Source organism: Lithobates pipiens, unplaced genomic scaffold, assembly GCF_037356315.1.
Source record: "Lithobates pipiens isolate NorthernLeopardFrog02 unplaced genomic scaffold, aLitPip1_a1.2 Scaffold_8, whole genome shotgun sequence".
In the NCBI taxonomy this organism is placed as follows: Eukaryota; Metazoa; Chordata; class Amphibia; order Anura; family Ranidae; genus Lithobates; species Lithobates pipiens.
In genome coordinates this window covers 57,475,736-57,493,801 of record NW_027507903.1, presented here as the reverse complement: position 1 = coordinate 57,493,801, position 18,066 = coordinate 57,475,736, and the positions used below count along the sequence as shown (strand labels likewise).

At 40.6% G+C, this 18,066-nt stretch overlaps 1 protein-coding gene across 1 annotated transcript in view; it reads left to right on the top strand.

The window, feature by feature from the left end:
- EFL1 (elongation factor like GTPase 1) overlaps positions 1-18,066 on the top strand; it is a 558,006-nt gene that overhangs the window by 496,567 nt on the left and 43,373 nt on the right. Inside the window, exon 19 of the mRNA XM_077472758.1 lies at positions 16,184-16,368. Within this exon, the coding sequence (XP_077328884.1) occupies positions 16,184-16,368 (185 nt within the window). The remainder of the gene's footprint in view (positions 1-16,183; positions 16,369-18,066) is intronic.

Genomic DNA, 18,066 nt, shown 5'->3' with positions numbered 1-18,066 from the left:
GAAAAACAAAGAAATTGCCACTTTTGTAAAAAGTCAGAAGTAGAACCTTTCCCACAAGTAATGTGGAGCATCAGATGGGATCGTTCCCCACTGAACACCTATATCCAGTATCTGCCATTTGCGTCCTATATAGTCTTCTCCATCAGATGTTGGGATGTAGGACCAGGAGGGAGCCTTTCTGTGTCGTATCTTTAAGGTTGAAGTAGTTTGGCGTCTTGCTGTGCGAATGAAATATGCACACAGTCTTGGGCGATTCCATATTAATATAAGAACAAAATAATTTTTTCCTTCTAATCTTAATTGAGCAAGAAGGAGATGTTTTGAAGTTTCTTCAGAACAAAAAAGCCATTCTGAGACATTTTAGAGCCTCAGAATGTATTTTTTACACTGAGAACTTCAAGGCCCAAGGCATATTTTACAAATGTACTTCATCAGCCTTCCTTTTAAATCCTTACTTCTAAAAGAACACTATCCGACAGCTCTGGGCTATCGTCCCAGACTTCTCTTGTATTGCAGACCTCAAAAATACATGACATTAAAACAAAAATGTGTATGTTAAAAACATTTTTTTTTCTTCATGTAATTGTAATGAAGTTATCAAGGTTTCTAATTAAAATATCTGTTTATAGCTTAAAGACAATCATAACTGTATCAACTTTTCACTAAAATACAATTTTCTGTTATGCCGGTGTTGTCATAGAAGTAAAAACTGTTTGATTATTGAGTTACCCTGCTTTGTGTGCTAAGCAATTACATTTCATTCAAAGGGCTAGTTCACATTTACCAAAAAACTGTCTATGCTGGTAAGGTATGCCTGTAGTAAAAAAAAAAAAACTGTGCACCTTTGACCAAAGTTGAATAACACTTTTTCTATAGGTGTACGCCATTTACATCCTGAAGCCTGGCTGAAAAACTCCCAGAGATGGCATCGTCCCATCCTGCCTTGTTTCTAGGATGTTGCCAAGGCACTCCCAGGTGGTTCAGACCCCCTTGTTTGCGCTCTCTCTCCCTTGTTGCATGAGCTCTGAGCTCAATGATGCTGCATTGGGGGAGATAGTGAACCACACAGGTGCGGTGGTTTGAGAGCTTGCACCTGTGATGGTGGCAGTGAGCAATGGTGTGCACCTGTGATGGTGGCATTGAGCAATAACGGCTGGGAGTGTCTTAGCAACAGCCTAGCAACATGGAAAGATGGGATGATGCCATCTGTGGGAGTTCTTCGGCCATGCCTTGGGAGATACATACATGGCCTGCACCTATAGTAACAGCATTGTCCACCTTTAGATTTTTGGTAAAAGTGAACTAGCTCTTTAATGCAGCGGTCTCCAAACTGCGGCCCAGGAGCCGGATGTAGCCCTTTGCTTGCCTTTATCGAGCCCTTGGGGCACTATTCCTCCCACTGACATTAACAATAGGGCATAATTATTGCCACTGACACCAACAACTGGGCATAATTCTTTCTACTGACACAATTACTCCCACTGATACCAATGATAGGGCACTATTCCTCCCACTAACACCTACGATGGGGTACAATTCCTGCCACGGATACCAATGATCGGGCACTATTCCTTCCACTGACACCAACAATTGGGCACTAATCCCCCCAGTGACACCAACAATGGAGCACTAATACCCCAACTGAGACCAGTGATGGGACACTATTCCTCTCACGGACACCAATCGACACCAGGATATTTTCTACTCCCACTGGCCACAGTCCAGCCCCTCTAAAGTCTGAAGGATAGTAAACTGGCCCTTTGTTTAGAAAATTTGAAGACGCCTGCTTTCATTTTCTAAAGCAAACATTTATTATATTGTAGCTTACCAATTCTCAGGTGTGATGGCTGCATTTGGGCTTGCTTTCATCTTTTTTCACCTGGTGATCCAACCAGTAAGTCTGTTATTTTTCAACAGAAAAGTTCCCTTGAAGTTACATTGTTGGAGGCAGACCATATACAGCTGGCAGAGGAGCTTGAAATGATTAGCTTTTATTTATTCATATAAAACCTTTATCCTAAAATGAAAAAACTGTTTGCTGTAATTAATTATAAAGTATTAGCTGAAGTTCAGCTTCAATTTGTTAGTGTATTTAAATCTGCTAGAACATTAAACACTCCCATCCTCCAACGCTGACAATGGTGCTGTCCAGCTGTGCCCCCTGTGCTCCTTCATCCAAAGTGGGGGCAATCTAATACTGGAGGTGTGTTACTGGCCAGATCATCAAGTAAAGATAGAGGGAAAGAAGCATAAAAAAAAGTGAATGCAGCCACCACATCTAATGATGGATAAGCTTCAATATATTACATTTTTGGTTTTGGGTTTAATACCGCTTTAAAGTCCCAATGCCCTGCCTTAGTGGCTCTGAAAATCAGGGGACATCCTCATTAATAGTTGATAATGTCGGTGCAGCTGGAGCAAGAATATCATTATCAGGAAGGAACTGTTTTTCCCCTGATGGAGCAAATTGGATCGTGCTTTGCTTTGCAGGAGGGTTGCCTTCCTTTAGATTAACTGTGGGTATGGGATTGTGTATGTAGAATTGTACATTTGTTTTTGTTTTTTTGTTTTGTTTTTAGTGCAGGATCCTCAAAGTACAGCAACCTACAGGACTCTTCCATTAAAGCCAAATCCCAGAGCATTTTGATTGACAAGGGTTCTGACATTTCCTGGTAGTCTTGAAGTTTGCTTCTTCGTACCCTCCACCCACACCTTCCTAACCCCCCATTCCAACACACAAAAATTCCTAATGTTTCCATCACTATGATAGGTTACCTTACTAGCCAATTGGATTGTACAGATGGCAGGAAGAGACGGGTAAACAGGTGTCTGCACTTTATACGTTCGTTTTTGCAATAAAGTTGCTTTAAGTATTGGTTTAGATTACAAAATGGGTATGACATGTACTCGCTCCTACTTCCGGTTGGTTCCACTGTTTTGAAGACCTATTCAGTTGTGTGTGTAGATTTTAGCTTGAGCTATTGAAGTCTGTACGCAATTTTTTTTTACCCACAATCTGCTGGCTAAAAATCCAAAATATTAATATACAGTATTTCATATTCATTTAAAGTGTTTACGGTGAATAAACCTTCTGCTTAACTCTCAGCCCCCCATATACTTACCTGTGGTGCCAACAGGAGTGCGCATATAGCAAGCGGCTTGCTATGGTTGGGCACAAAGTGGAGGGGAGGAGCCAGGAGCGCCGGAGGGGGACCCCAGATAAGGGGGATCTGGTCTGCTCTGTTCAATGGTTTTACAAAGCAGGTAAGTATTTTTATACAAAATGTGTATATGGAAAGCTATACATATACATAAATATAAAGGTTAAAGGTCTCTGGGGATAGTAAATAAAAAACCTTTATAAATGAAACGTCTGCCTGATTTTGATCACCTGGAGGAGTGGAAGACATGTACATTCATTCCAGACATTAAAAAAAGTCAAAATCTGACCAAAAGTCAGTTAGCAGGATCATATTCTGTGAGGTGTTTTGGCCTTGAAGTATCGCACATCATCTTTCCAGTTTATTGCCTGTGCTCAGTCTTTTCAGTTACAGGAGAATTTAAAAATGTGAAACAATGTAGGATGATACTTATATAAAGTATGTCCGGCTAAGGTAGAACACCCAAACGATTGGTGCATCATCCCAAGTAGTTAATTGTTAGACTGAAGTGGGAGAAGGGGGATTGGTGCAGTATTTACAGATAATAATGTAAACCATTTATTTAAAAAAAATTATAATTTTAATAAGAATAACATTAAAAACAGATCAGGGCCATTTCGTTCACAGGTAGTCAACATTTCACTGTGAAGGTGGTCAGTTAGCGAATATTCAGTTCTGACAAAAGTTGTCTTTCCATATATTAGCCCCACATGTTTCGTCTATTAGCTTCACCAGGGGATATACGAATCAAGAAAGTACGTGAAACTATACAAGAATACAAAAGAGAATGAAATAAGTACAAAATATACAAAAGCATATAAAACATGGATATCATAAAATATAAAGGTATACAACTCTTGCCAATGCCTGCCCCTGAGGAAGCTGAACCTACCGCGCCAGACCTCCCGAAGGCAACCACCACCACAGGGAACCAGTTGACCCAAAGGGAGGGGCCCTGTGTGGCCACAGAAGACACACAGTGACCAGGCTGCGAATGTGTCAAAAAAGGAAAAGGAAGGAGAAGTAAAATATATTTGAGGTGTATTTATAAAGTTTACCATATAAAAAGATATGGCTAGGTAAATGACAATGAGATGCCGAGGTATAAGTACTCGCTTAAAATGAATAGTTTCAGTCCATGGGGTGGAGGGCATTTTAGATATAAGAGGAATTTAGATCCAATAAGGCTAGGCTAAATAACTCTAGACAAAAAGGGAGAAAAAAAAAGAATAATAGGAAATTAGTAAGAACAAAGAGAGGGGAAGGGGAAAAGGAAAAAAGAGAAGAGATGATACGTATTCTTGATCCCCTGCAGATTTTGTAAGTTTGCCCACTTACAAAGAAATGAAGGGTCTAGAATGGGTATCATAGATGTATTTTAAATGATAGAGACAGAATATCAACCAAAAATCCAGAAAAAAACACATGATACAAATGTTATAAATTGAGTTGCAGTTCAGTGAGTAAAATAAGTATTTGATCCCCAAGCAAAGCATGACTTAGTGCTTGGTGGAGAAACCCTTGTTGGCAAGCACAGAGGTAAGACGTTTCTTCTAGTTGTATATGTAACAGTTAATATGTGTTATTAAAATGTGACACAGAGTCCATTGAATCCTTCTAGAGGCCAATCTATATAATTCTAAAGCCCAGTTTGTACACAATACGTCAGAGTTGAACAGTACTGAAAGGTGTGAGTCACAAAAATTATTTTTATTTATTTGTAGCTCATTAACTCTGGACCACACCATCCTTAATATTCTGATTCTGTGGGCAGCACAGTGGCTAAGTGGTTAGCGCTTCCACCTGGCAGCACTAGGGTCGTTGGTTTGAATTCCAACTAATGACACTACCTGTCTGGAGTTTGCATGTTCTCCCTGTGCCTGCGTGGGTTTCCTCTGGATACTCCGCTTTCCTCCCACACCCCAAAAGACATGCTGATAGGTTAATTGGCTCCTGTCTAAATTGGCCCTTGTGTGTATGAATGTGAGTTAAGGACCTTAGATTGTAAGCTCCTTGAGGGCAGGGACTGATGTAAATGTACAATATATATGTAAAGCACTGCGTAAATGGTTGCTACTATATAAATACCTGTAATAAATAAATATATTTTTCAGGGATGTTGGCAAAGGGTATTCAAATCTGTAATTTACCAAATTGTGTATATGCTACAGTGCCTTGAAAAGGTATTCATACCCCTTGAAATTTTCCACATTTTGTCATGTTACAACCAAAAATATAAATGTATTTTATTGAGATTTTATATGATGGACCAACACAAAGTGGCACATAATTGTGAAGTGGAAGGAAAGTGATAAATGGTTTTCTAAATTTTTTACAAATTAATATCTGAAAAGTGAGGCATGCATTTGTATTCAGCCCCCTTTACTCTGCTACCCCTAACAAAAATCTAGTGGAACCAATTGCCTTCAGAAGTTACCTAATTAGCAAATCGAGTCCGTCTGTGTGTAATTTAATCTCAATATAAATACCGCTGTTCTGTGAAGCCCTCAGATGTTTGTTAGAGAACCTTAGTGAACAAACAACATCATGGTAACTCTGGAGGAGCTGCAGAGATCCACAGCTCAGGTGGGAGAATCTGTCCACAGGACAACTGTTAGCCATGCACGCCACAAATCTGGCCTTTATGGAAGATTGGCAAGAAGAAAGCCATTGTTGAAAGATAGCCATAAGAAGTCCCGTTTTGCAGTTTGTAAGAAGCCATGTAAGGGACACAGCAAATACGTGAAAGAAGGTGCTCTGGTCAGATGAGACCAAAATTGAACTTTTTGGCCTAAAAGCAAAACAAACACTGCATATCACCCTGAACACACCATCCCCACTGTGAAACATGGTGGTGGCAGCATCATGTTGTGGGAATGCTTTTCTTCAGCAGGGACAGGGTAGCTGTTCAGAGTTAATGGGAAGATGGATGGAGCCAAATACAGCGCATCCTTAGAAGGAAACCTGTTAGCCTTGTACACACGGTCGGACATTCTGACGGAAAATGTCCGATCGGACCGTGTTGTCGGATAATCCGACAGTGTGTGGGCTCCATCGGACTGTTTCTGTCAGAATATCCGACCGACAAAGTTTTAGAGCTGGGTTATAAAATTTTCCGACAACATGATCCGATCGGACTGTCCGATGGTTTGTAGAGAATTCCGATTGGACAAAGTGCCACGCATGCTCAGATCAAATTCCTAGACCAAAGCTATTGGCTACTAGCGTGAACAAAGTCCCGTCGTAACTAAATTACGTCATCACGTTCTGAACGATCGGATTTTCCGACAACTTTGTTTGACCGTGTGTATGCAACACCAGTTTCGGACAAAATCCGACGGATTTTGTTGTCGGAATGTCCAACCGTGTGTACAAGGGCTTAGAGTCTGCAACAGACTTGAGACGGGGCAGAGGTTCACCTTCCAGCAGGACAACGACCCTAAACATACAGCCAGAGCTACAATGGAATGGTTTCGATCAAAGCACATACATGTGTTAGAATGCCCCAGTCAAAGTCCAGACCTAAATCCAAGTGAGAATCTGTGGCAATACTTGAAAATTGCTATTTACCGACGCTTGCTATCCAATCTGACAGAGCTTGAGCTATTTTGCATAGAAGTCTTAGCCCTTGTACACACGGTCGGAGATTCCGACAACCAAATCCGTCGGAGTAATTCCGACAGATTAATTCCGGAAGAGGTCCGGAAGTGATGTTGCATACACACGGTCGGACTAAGTTGTCGGAAAATCCGATTGTACATAACGTGATGACGTTATTTCGTAACGACGGGACTACGTTTAGGCTAGTAGCCAATAGCTGTGGTCTAGGAATTTGATCTGAGCATGCAGACCACACACAGTCGGAATATCCGACAAAACGGTCCGATAGGACACATTCCGTCGGAATTTCCGACCGTGTGTACAAGGGCTTAGGGGGGCTGAATACAAATGCTGCCACACTTTTCACATATTTATTTGTAAAATATTTTGAATTCCATTTTCCTTCCACTTCACAATTATGTGCCACTTTGTGTTGATCTATCACATAAAATCCCAATAAATTACATTTACATTTTTGGTTGTAACATGACAAAATGTGGAAAATGTCAAGGGGTATGAATATATTTTTCAAGGCACTGTATGTCTGTGATTGAACTTAAACTCCAGGGGTGATCAGTGTTGCATACTTGCATAGGTCCAAGCTGGACCTATGTAAGTATGCATATCTCATGCCTGAGGGTGTTCTGGGTATGTTTACAGTCACTGTAGTTGTTGCTACTACAGTGATAGCGGTGATCTTCCAGGTTCCATCAGATTCTGTGCACGCGGCTGTCGCCCATCTGCACACTGACCACAGGAGGTTGCTTTCTCAGCACTGCCACCAATCATAGAACACCTTGTACTTTTCTCCGTGAGGGCAAGGGGTTCTTTCTTTGGACAGGGTGGAGAGGAGGGTTGATGAGGTTAAAATATGCACCTCGCCCAATCAGAGAATGCCTTGTATTTTTTTTTATTTTTTTTTTACTATATACAAGGCTTTCTTTGAATGATGGCAATGCTGACTGAGTGACCTCCCATGTGGTAAGTATGTAGAAGGGAAGCCACTCACACAAGACCTGAAAGATCACGGCTATCACCAATGTAGTAACACCAATTACTACAGCAATTGTTGGCTTCCCCAGGGCCTTAGGTTTTAGATGTGCATTACTTACTCTATATTGCACTGTATTGAATGTGAGTTAGGGACCTTAGATTGTAAGCTCCTTAAGGGCAGGGACTGATGTGAATGTGTAATAAATATGTAAAGCGCTACATAAATTGACAGCGCTATATAAGTACCTATATTAAATAAATGATCACACCCTGAAATCAGCATTAACATTATGTACGTATATATAATATTTTATATGATGTTTGCATCAGGGTTGTAAATAACGCTGCAAAAAAAGTGCTATTTCATCACATGTTCTTTAAAAAGATAAGGCCTCTCTCTATAGATCTTATTCAGTTTTTACAGCTTAATTGTAGTCACTTACAAATTATCTTGTAAGTAGCCAAACGTGCATGTTTTTCTGAAAATGTCATTCCATTATTAATTCTTTACCTTTTCCTGGCTTCATTTTCTCTTCACCAATTGGCTGCTGACAAGCTCTTCCCACCATGTACCACCCCTGCCCACTATTTACCACCCCTGCCCACTATGTACCACCCCCGCCCACTATGTACCACCCAGTAAGGGTCTATAGCTGTAATGCTGCTGTAAAATCGAGACACAATTTAATATATAATTTCACAACTTTACTTTATTTTAGAAATATAAATCTGACTTTATTTGGATGACTACACAACAACTAAAACATTTTTATAGGAATGTTGGTATTCCCCTGTACTTTCCTATGCTGATTGATGCAAAACATAACTGGACATATTTAGTAACCAGTGCAAGGAGGAAATCACTTAATCACGCAAAGAGCAATAATGCCCAGTGACCAATTAGAATTCACTTTACTGAGTCATACCAGGTGGATGCTGAAGGGCTGCTATTGGTATTTCAATTTTACTGAATAAGTCAGAAAATGTCTTGTGTCTGCGAGAGAACTGGCTGTGCTAATAAATAAAAATATCTGGTTTCAGTGAAAAACACAAAAAGCTCTTTCTCTGGGCTTTCATGCATGAGACCCGTTAACACATAACTGCTATATAAGAGAGTCCAAATTTCCAATACAAGGGAAATCCGAAGACATCTTTATTTTGTTACAGAAGACAGCTGTGGTAATACACTTTTTCTTGAACATGTGTAGAAATTGCTGAAAGAATCTTTGAACTAAAATGCTTAAAAGTCAATACTAAGTTTTAATGTAATGCTTGTAGATTTCTTCATATACAGAGCCTTGCAAAAGTATTCATACCCCTTGACATTTTCAACATTTTGTCATGTTACAACCAAAAACTTAAATTTATTTTATTGGGATTTTATGTGATAGACCAACACAAAGTGGCACATAATTGTCAAGTGGAAGGAAAATGATATATGGTCTTCTAAATGTTTTACAAATATGTGAAAAGTGTGGGGTGCATTTGTATTCAGCCCCCAGAGTCAATACTTTGTAGAACCGCCTTTCACTGCAATTACAACTGCAAGTCTTTTTGGGAATGTCTCCAGGGCTCAAGTCCTGTGGGAACGCATGGGAACGGAGTTCCTGTACTTTTTCCACAACAGGAACTCAGTTCCCGTTAGCAGCCGCGTCCTGCAAGACTTTGAAGTATGCGAGCTGTGTGGCAGGTGCTACACCAGCAGCCGGTGACACAGCTCGCAATAGTAAGTGCCACACACCTGACCATTCAGGCATTGCCAGTAGGGGGCCCCATGACAGCTTCCGCTTCAAATTACCTGTCGATCACAGCTAGCTGAGGGGTAGATCAGGTCCCTGCTGCTAAGAGATTGTATTAATCAGACCTCTCGTGATGCGCTCCTCCCCGCTGGCCCCTCCTGATTTTCTGTCCTCCTCCCCTGTCTCCTGCATACTTGCTCTGTGTGTCCCGCTGAATCCCACCCTCCTCTATCTTCAGTGCCATATGATGAGAGAACCCAGAGGAGGAGCACAGCTATTCTGCTCACAGGACATGCAGGGAGAGAGGTGAGCTGAGGGAGGAACATCAGTTTGGGGTGGTAAGCTGAGCACAATACCTGGCAAAGTTTAATGCCAGGAGAGAAGTTTATGTGGAAATATGTGAAGGGTTGGAATAGCAGCGAGAGTGTGTTGGAGCCCTGCAGAGTTTGCAGCCCCCCAAGCTAACATACATCTCCTAAGCAGGAACACATCACTATCTCCCCAAACATTCTGTCCAGATAATGTGCAGTTCATTTATGACCTTTCTGTTTAACCCTGTGTTATCCAAACTCTGTTCAATGAAAAGTGTAAACTCACCACATAAACACTCTGTATACAAAATAACATTCCCCAATAAAGATCAGAACATGATTTTCACATTTGCATGGAAGCATGAATGCTGATTATTCAGAGAATTACCTTATTTATGTTTATTGAGGATTGTTTTTTTGTATGTACTAACAGTTAAGCTTCATACACACAATACGAAAATTGGATGAAAAATACAACTTTTGAAGTGTTCGTGCATATGAGCGTATCATTTTTTGTTTTGGTGGCCAAGTGGATCTTGGGTGGGAGTTCCCACACTTTTTTCTCCAGGACTTGACCATGAATGTCTCTACCAGCTTTGCACATCTAGAGAGTGACATTTTTGCCTGTTCTTTGCAAAATAGCTCAAACTCTGTCAGATTTAATGGAAAGTGTCTGTGAACAACAATTTTCAAGTCTTGCTTGAATTTCTCAATTGGATTTAGGTCTGGACTTTGACTGGGCCATTCTAACATATGAATATGCTTTGATCTAAATTCCATTGTAGCTCTGGCTGTATGTTTAGGGTCATTGTCCTGCTGGAAGGTGGACCTCCGCCCCCAGTCTCAAGTCTTTTTCAGACTCTTAACAGGTTTTCTTCTAAGATTTTCCTGGATTTGGCTCCGTCCATCTTCCCATCAACACTGACCAGCTTCCCTGTCCCTGCTAAAGAAAATCATCCCCACAACATGATGCTGCCACCACTGTGTTTCTTGGTGGGGATGGTGTATTCAGGGTGTTGTGCAGTGTTAGTTTTCCGCCACACATACTGTAGCATTTTGCTTTTAGGCCAGAAGGTTTCATTTTGGTCTCATCTGACCAAAGCACCTTCTTCCACATGTTTGCTGTGTCGTCGTTCCACCCCCTCCCCTCATGGCTTCTCGCACACTGCAAATGGGACTTTTTATGGCTTTCTTTCAACTCTTCCATAAAGGCCAGATTTGTGGAGAGCACGACTAATAGTTGTCCTGTGGGCAGATTCTCCCACCTGAGCTGTGGATCTCTGCAGCTCCTCCAGAGTTACCATTGGCCTCTTGGCTACTTCTCTAATTAATGCTCTCCTTGCCTGATCTGTCAGTTTAGGTGGCGGCCTTTTCTTGGTAGGTTTGCAGTTGTATCATACTCTTTCCATTTTCGGATGATGGATTGAACAGTGCTCTGTGAGATATTGAACGCTTGGGATATTTTTTTTATAACCTAACCCTGCTTTAAACTTCTCCACAACTTTATCCCTGACCTGTCTGATGTGTTCCTTGGCCTTCATGATGCTTTTTGTTCACTAAGCCTCTAAGCACAAACCTCCTGAGGGCCTCACAGTACAGCTGTATTTATGTTGAGATTAAATAACATACAGATGGATTTGATTTACTAATTAAGTGACTTCTGAAGGCAATAGGTTCCACTAGATTTTAGTTTGGGGTATCAGAGTAAAGGGGGCTCAATAAAAATACACCCTACACTTTTCAGATATTTATTTGTAATAAATTTGAAAAGCATTTATCATTTTCCTTCCATTTTTCCTTCCACTTCACAATTATGTGCCACTTTGTGTTGGTCTATCACATAAAATCCCAATAAAATACATTTACATTTTTGTTTGTAACATGAAAAATGTGGAACATTTCAAGGGGTGGGAATACTCCAATAAAGTGAATAAGTGCATTCAAAATTACAATCCTTTCTCTTCACAATCAAGCTTCACACATTTTTCGTTTAATGTATGTTAGACTTTATTCACAGTGCTACATCTTTTGTTCTAGTTTGTATAAATTGTTCTTTATTATGTGGAGTGCCAAAAAATATATAAATAAATATGAAAATATTTTTTCCGTGGTCAGATAAGTAAAATATATGATATGAATATGTTGTATTCCCCTTGTCAGTCAGCAGGTGGAGCATTTAAGCTTATTTTTACATTTTCCCCTGTCCCATTGGCTCTTTGTTGTAAAAATCCTGACTGCAGAGCTCAAGATGAAATTTATCTAGGTGACTTTTCTTCCTCCATCCAAGATTTTACATAGAGGTTTTGTCCTTGAGGGCCGGTTCACACTGCTGCGATGCTGGAACCCTGCGAATCCACTGCTGGTTCCCGTATCGCATGTTTGCCGGCAGCAGTTCATACTGCCCTATGCGAACTGCTGGGAGTGTCAGGTAAAAGTTAATCACACCCCCAAATCAGTTTGCATATCACAGTGCAAACTTGGACAGGAATCGGGTTGCATGGGGTGTGGACCCTCATGCAATCCGATTCTGCTGCGGCCAAAAAAAGGGTCCTGTGCGAGTTTGATGTGAATTAAGCTATACGATCTTTATGGCTGAAATCACATCGCACAGAGATCGCATATGATTTTCACTTCTGTGCAAATCACATCCAATCTCTGACATCGCACCAGTGTGAACCGGCCCTAAATAACGATAACCACTGCTGTGTTCTCTCTCAGATAACCTGTAGTTTTCCTTTGTTATGTATTAAAGTGCTAGGCAAAAACTTTTCATTTTTGTTTTGGATTGAGAAGGAAATGTTAAGAACCTTCATCAGATTGTCATTGCTGCCCATATCCCTACTGGGTAGATTCAATCTCGCTATTTGTCTTAGTAACAATTGTTGGTGGAAAATCTATCAGAATGAATAATAACCGGAAATGAGTGGATATCGCTCCAAAGTGATGGGAAATTACCTCTTAGAAACCATAAACCAGTGCCAACTGTCTAAGAGGTAATTTCCCATCACTTTGGGGTGATTTCCACTCATTTCCTGTTGTTACACATCCTATATAGACCAGTGGCGGCTGGTGCTTAATGCAGGGAGATGGACGGCGGCTATCGGTGGCCTTACCTTAGGAGGCCGATGCTGATCCTCGCACCAGGGAAGGGCCAGGGGCCATTGCTTCTCCCTGGCCATTCGGGTCTCAGGACCCACTTACTGATTGACCAGGAGGAGAATCAGGAAGACATTAGCAAATATTAATTTGTTATTGTCACAAAACTGGGTGGGCTCATGGCGCAGTGCTCTGATCCCCCAGCCTGCCCTTTTTTTTAAAGCCAATTAGAGCCTCAGGCGCTAATCATGTGCTTAAAATTTAAATCCGTGCATCTGGTGCCCTGCATGCAGATTGGGGGCCCGGGTGCATGGATTAGGGAGGCGGTGCCCCTAATGGATGGGCTGCCACTGATATAGACCCATATGCCATCTTCAGATGGCTTGGAATAAGGTTTAACTAGCACCCCAATGTTTGGGATAAGAACTATCTTCAGTCCCCCTCCACAAATTAAAAAACAAAAAGAACTCCAGTAGAGGTTCACATTCTGTTGGATGGACGTATTCGTATTTTCTTGGGCCTGCAGCCTGACCAGTGAGAGTGAGCTTCATTTCCATTGATCCCTACTTTCTTTTCTACCTGGCACTTAATTAAAACAGGAAATCAATTTTTAGAAATTTGCGGTTGTAAACATTTCTATCAGTGGTGTAAAACAGACAGAGAGCTAGCCAGGAAGTTTATGTTCTCTTTATGATTAGCTGTAACCAACAAATTGACTGATTTGTTTTTTGTGTCTATGTATTTGGGTATGTATGCCATCAGCTTATAAGTATAAGTGTTATAAAAAAGAAAATTAATTTACCACCATTATAATTTCTCTTATTATGGACAATAGTATTTGGACAATTGGTTTAATGCAATCTAGTTATGCTCCATATTTCTAAGGATTTCTAACTGTAAAGGATTTCTAACTGTAATCTATGCTTTCAGTGTATATAACAGAATTGGGTCTCGTAGTTGTGACCCCTGTGTTCTCTACATGATAATGTGTTCTTATTGGTGCAAGACTGAAGATACAGCAAGTAAGACATGGAGGTTGATTTACTAAAATTGGAGAGTGCACAATCTGGAGCAGCTCTGCATAGAAGCCAATCAGCTTCCGTTTTTTTTTTTGACAAAGCTTAATTGAACAAACTGAAGTTAGAAGCTGATTGGATACCATGCAACGCTGCATCAGATTTTTGCACTCTCCATTCTTAGTAAATCAACCCCATGGTGTACTGCTTACTCTCACCCAGTATAGGGATTTCAGTGCCTGATTTATTTTTGAAACATTTTGTTTTTAATTTTCTATTAAAAAACCCATTCTGTATATTTTTTTTTAAATCATTTAAAATGATAGTAATTAAAAAAAAAAAAAAGGTTTGAAGAGAAGAAGGTCTGTAATTAAACTCTTTCTGATGCTAAGTTTATGTTTAAAAGAGAAGTATGGGTTTCTTTTTTATTTCTTCCATTTATAATTAGGTGCATGCAGCATGGGCCCGATGCTGTACCTGTCCTTCGGCGCCTCAGCACTGAAAACCGAGCAATCGGACTAGGGCTGAAACAACTAATCGATTAATCGACAACTAATCGATTACTATTTTCATAATTGATTAATTGGCCAGTAACATAATGGGGTTAAAAAAAAAATAACCCTTTATAGTACAAAAAGAACAAATAATCGCTACTGTAAATATTACTTTCACAGTTCTACAGTAAAAAAAGAACCCCTTAAAGTAGTGATTATCTGCTTTTTTTTTTTTTTTTTTTTACTATAAAGGGCTTTTTTTTTGTCTTTTTAACCCCATTATGTTACTAAATGTCTTAGACCTGGTTCACATCTATAGGTCTATTGGTGCTTTTTGCAGAAACGCACTACAGTTCATTTACATGGTTTCCTATGGTACACGTTCATATCTGTGCTTTTTTTCACCCGCTGCGTATTTGGAAAGGGTCAGGGACTTTTAAACGGAAAACGGTGCTTCTTTGGCTCAATATACTTCAATGGAGAAGCTGCAGAAAAGCATGTAATGTGTTTTTGAAGCAATTTGTGTTTTTTAATCTGCCCAAAAAAAAATGCAAATTGCAGTAAAATCACGTGCTCAAAAATCAAAAACGCACAGCAAAAAGCGCTGCAGAAACAGATCAAAAGCAAGCTGCATAGTTGTGCACAGAGCCTTATGCTGGCCTCACGGATCAAATTCAGATGAGAATATTCAGGCGAAAAATCTTTGTACTTTCACTGAATAAAATAATTTTGTTTGAAATTTTCACTTGTTTTTAACATTCTGTTTTTAAAATGAATGTCATTTCTGAATAAAAACCACATACACTGTCTGAAAATTCCTTTGACCGAGAAGTTTTCTATTTCCAAATTTTGCTGTCACTGTGGTTGAAAATGAACCTCAATTTGACCCACTTTTTTTTTTTTAAGGTTATTAACCGATTAATCAAAACAATAATCGGCCAACGAATCGATTATGAAAATAATTGTTAGTTGTGGCCCTAGATCGGACATCGGTTTTCAGAGCCCGGCGAGCAGAGAGCTGTAGACTGTTTGTCACAGCTCTGTGCTCTTCTGCCTCCTCGTTCACTGGAGCGCTGGGCCGTGGAGGGGCGGAGAGTGGCCTTCTCAGGCTCTCAGCGGCTCGCTGAGAGGCTGAGACAGGTGTCGGTCCATGCACCTGGTGGATCCAGAGTCCCATTGTTGGGATCACGTGGGGCCTCAACTGATATCTGTGACGTCAGCAGAGAGCGGACTTCAGACCGCTCTCTGCTGAAACCGGGTCACAGGAGTGCAAAATGAAGTGCACTCCTGTGATCCATACGAGAAGTACAGACAAACAAGCTTTGGATGGACTTCTTCGTTTAATGTTTTAGATTAGAAAAATTGCATTTTATTTTTTTTTTGCAAGTTGCTATGTCCCCCATCTGCCCAAAAATTGGATAGTCTTCTCAGATCAAAGGAACCAATCAGTAAATTATTTTAAGCAGCTCTTTGTCAGTGCTATATAAATACTTTATAATAATAATGATGATTAAAATTTCAAAACTTGTCTTTACATATCACTCAGCGTCACCGGATTCAGAAAACGATTCTGTTCTTTTTGCAGAAGAGCAGATTTTTGGTATATAAAATGCATCGCTTAGCTTTTTATGTTTATAACGAAGTCAAGTTTATTTTTTCCCACCCCAAGCTTCTTGGAGGCATTTTAAAATTAAGTTGCTGTGTTTTGCAGGAACTGATTGAAACCATTTGACTGACTTAGCGGCTTTTGTTTTCTTATGAACATTTTCACAGGTCGTATGTATGGTGTCCTGTCAAAAAGAGAAGGTCGTGTCCTGTTGGAGGAGATGAAAGAAGGAACAGACATGTTCATTATCAAGGCTGTGTTGCCCGTGGCCGAAAGCTTTGGCTTTGCTGATGAAATAAGAAAAAGGACAAGTGGCCTGGCCAGCCCCCAGCTGGTGTTCAGTCACTGGGAGGTAAACAAATTATTCCTTCTCAATAGTCACTAGATCAAATGGGACCAGAACTGAATGCTTTGCAGATGGAGACCTGTATAGACCTTCCTTGACAGCAGATGAGGAAGGTTATAAAATATTCTGTCTGCCTCAGCAGAAAATCACCCAAATGAACTAATGTCCTTATGTAAACCTCAGACTAGCAAATTACAGCAGAAAACGACTGTTTACAGTGCATCCCATCCCCCAATGTGCTACTGATGGCTCCTGAGAAACCCTGTACCTCTAAGAGGCCCATCTTTACAATCCCCCTTACCTCCTACAACACATAGCTTGATTTTTGATTTGCCAATGCCACGTCTTAACGGAGTGATATGGAAAGTTGGGGGCATGTCTACCCCTGAATTTTAAAAGTTGTAAATATCTGTACGAAAAAGTCTTACATTTATAATGTGTATATAAAAAGTCTACACACCCCTATTAAAATGTCAGGTTTCTGTGATGTAAAAAAAAAAAGAGACAAAGATAAATCATTTCAGAACTTTTTCCACCTTTAATGTGACCTATAAACTGTACAACTCAAACTGAAATCTTTTAGGTGGAGGGAAGTAAAAATAAAAAACAAAAATAATATGGTTGCATAAGTGTGCACACCCTTAAACTAAGCCCGGCTAATGCATAGGATGCATTAAGGTGAAAAAACACAAAGCTTTACAACCCCTTTAATGCTATATTGTGGCACAATTTGTGTATGTTTTATCAAACTATTATGCTATGCTATGAGTAAGCACTAGCCTTAGTGCAAAACTCGTCCGCTGTTAGTCATTATCCATATTATGCTATCTATGCGTTGATGTCCTTGTACAGTGACTTTGAAAAGTTGATATTTGCATAGGATTTTGTGGGCTCCTATAGTGATAAGTGTATGCCTGGTCTGCTGCTGTTGCTGGCACACAGGGGGGTGGAGAGAAGGGGAAGGGGCCGGTAAATGTCATGTGTTTTACTATGCTTCAGTTTGTGAATGAACAAGAAGCTGCTCAGAACAGAACACCATTCATTCACTATCCAGTGCAGTTGAGGCTGCAGAGAATGAAACTGGGAAATCGCTGTCCTCAGTCTCTTCCTCTGTCTCAAAAATGAGACATCAGGGGTCTCTTTAGACTGGATTCACACTGGACAACGCAGCGGCTCACAGCAGGAGTCCAGTGTGACTCCATTCACGGCTCCAGGTCTGATTTCAGCCTGAATTGGCTGAATTCGGACCTGAAACGGACCAAAAGAGGCACAGGACCCCTGTGCAATTCACACAGCCGCTGCCAAGATAGTTTCATAGTTAGTTTCATAGTTAGGTTCATAGTTAGGTTGATTAAAGACACCAGTCCATCCAGTTCAACCTGAGTGAGTGTCTACAATTGTCCCTATCCCTGTACATTGCACACTCACATCGGTCCCTACCCTCAAGGAGCCCACAATCCAAGGTCCCCATTCATATACTGGGACCAATTTTGGACAGAAGCCAATTAACCTACCTGCATGTCTTTTGAGTGTGGGAGGAAACCGGAGTACCCGGAGGAAACCCACGCAGGCACAGGGAGAACATGCAAACTCCAGGCAGGTAGTGTCATGGTTGGGATGTGAACCAGTGACCCTTCTTACTGCTAGGTGAGAGTGCTAACCACTACACCACTGTGCTGCCTATAGAGAGCCAGTCACAATCTC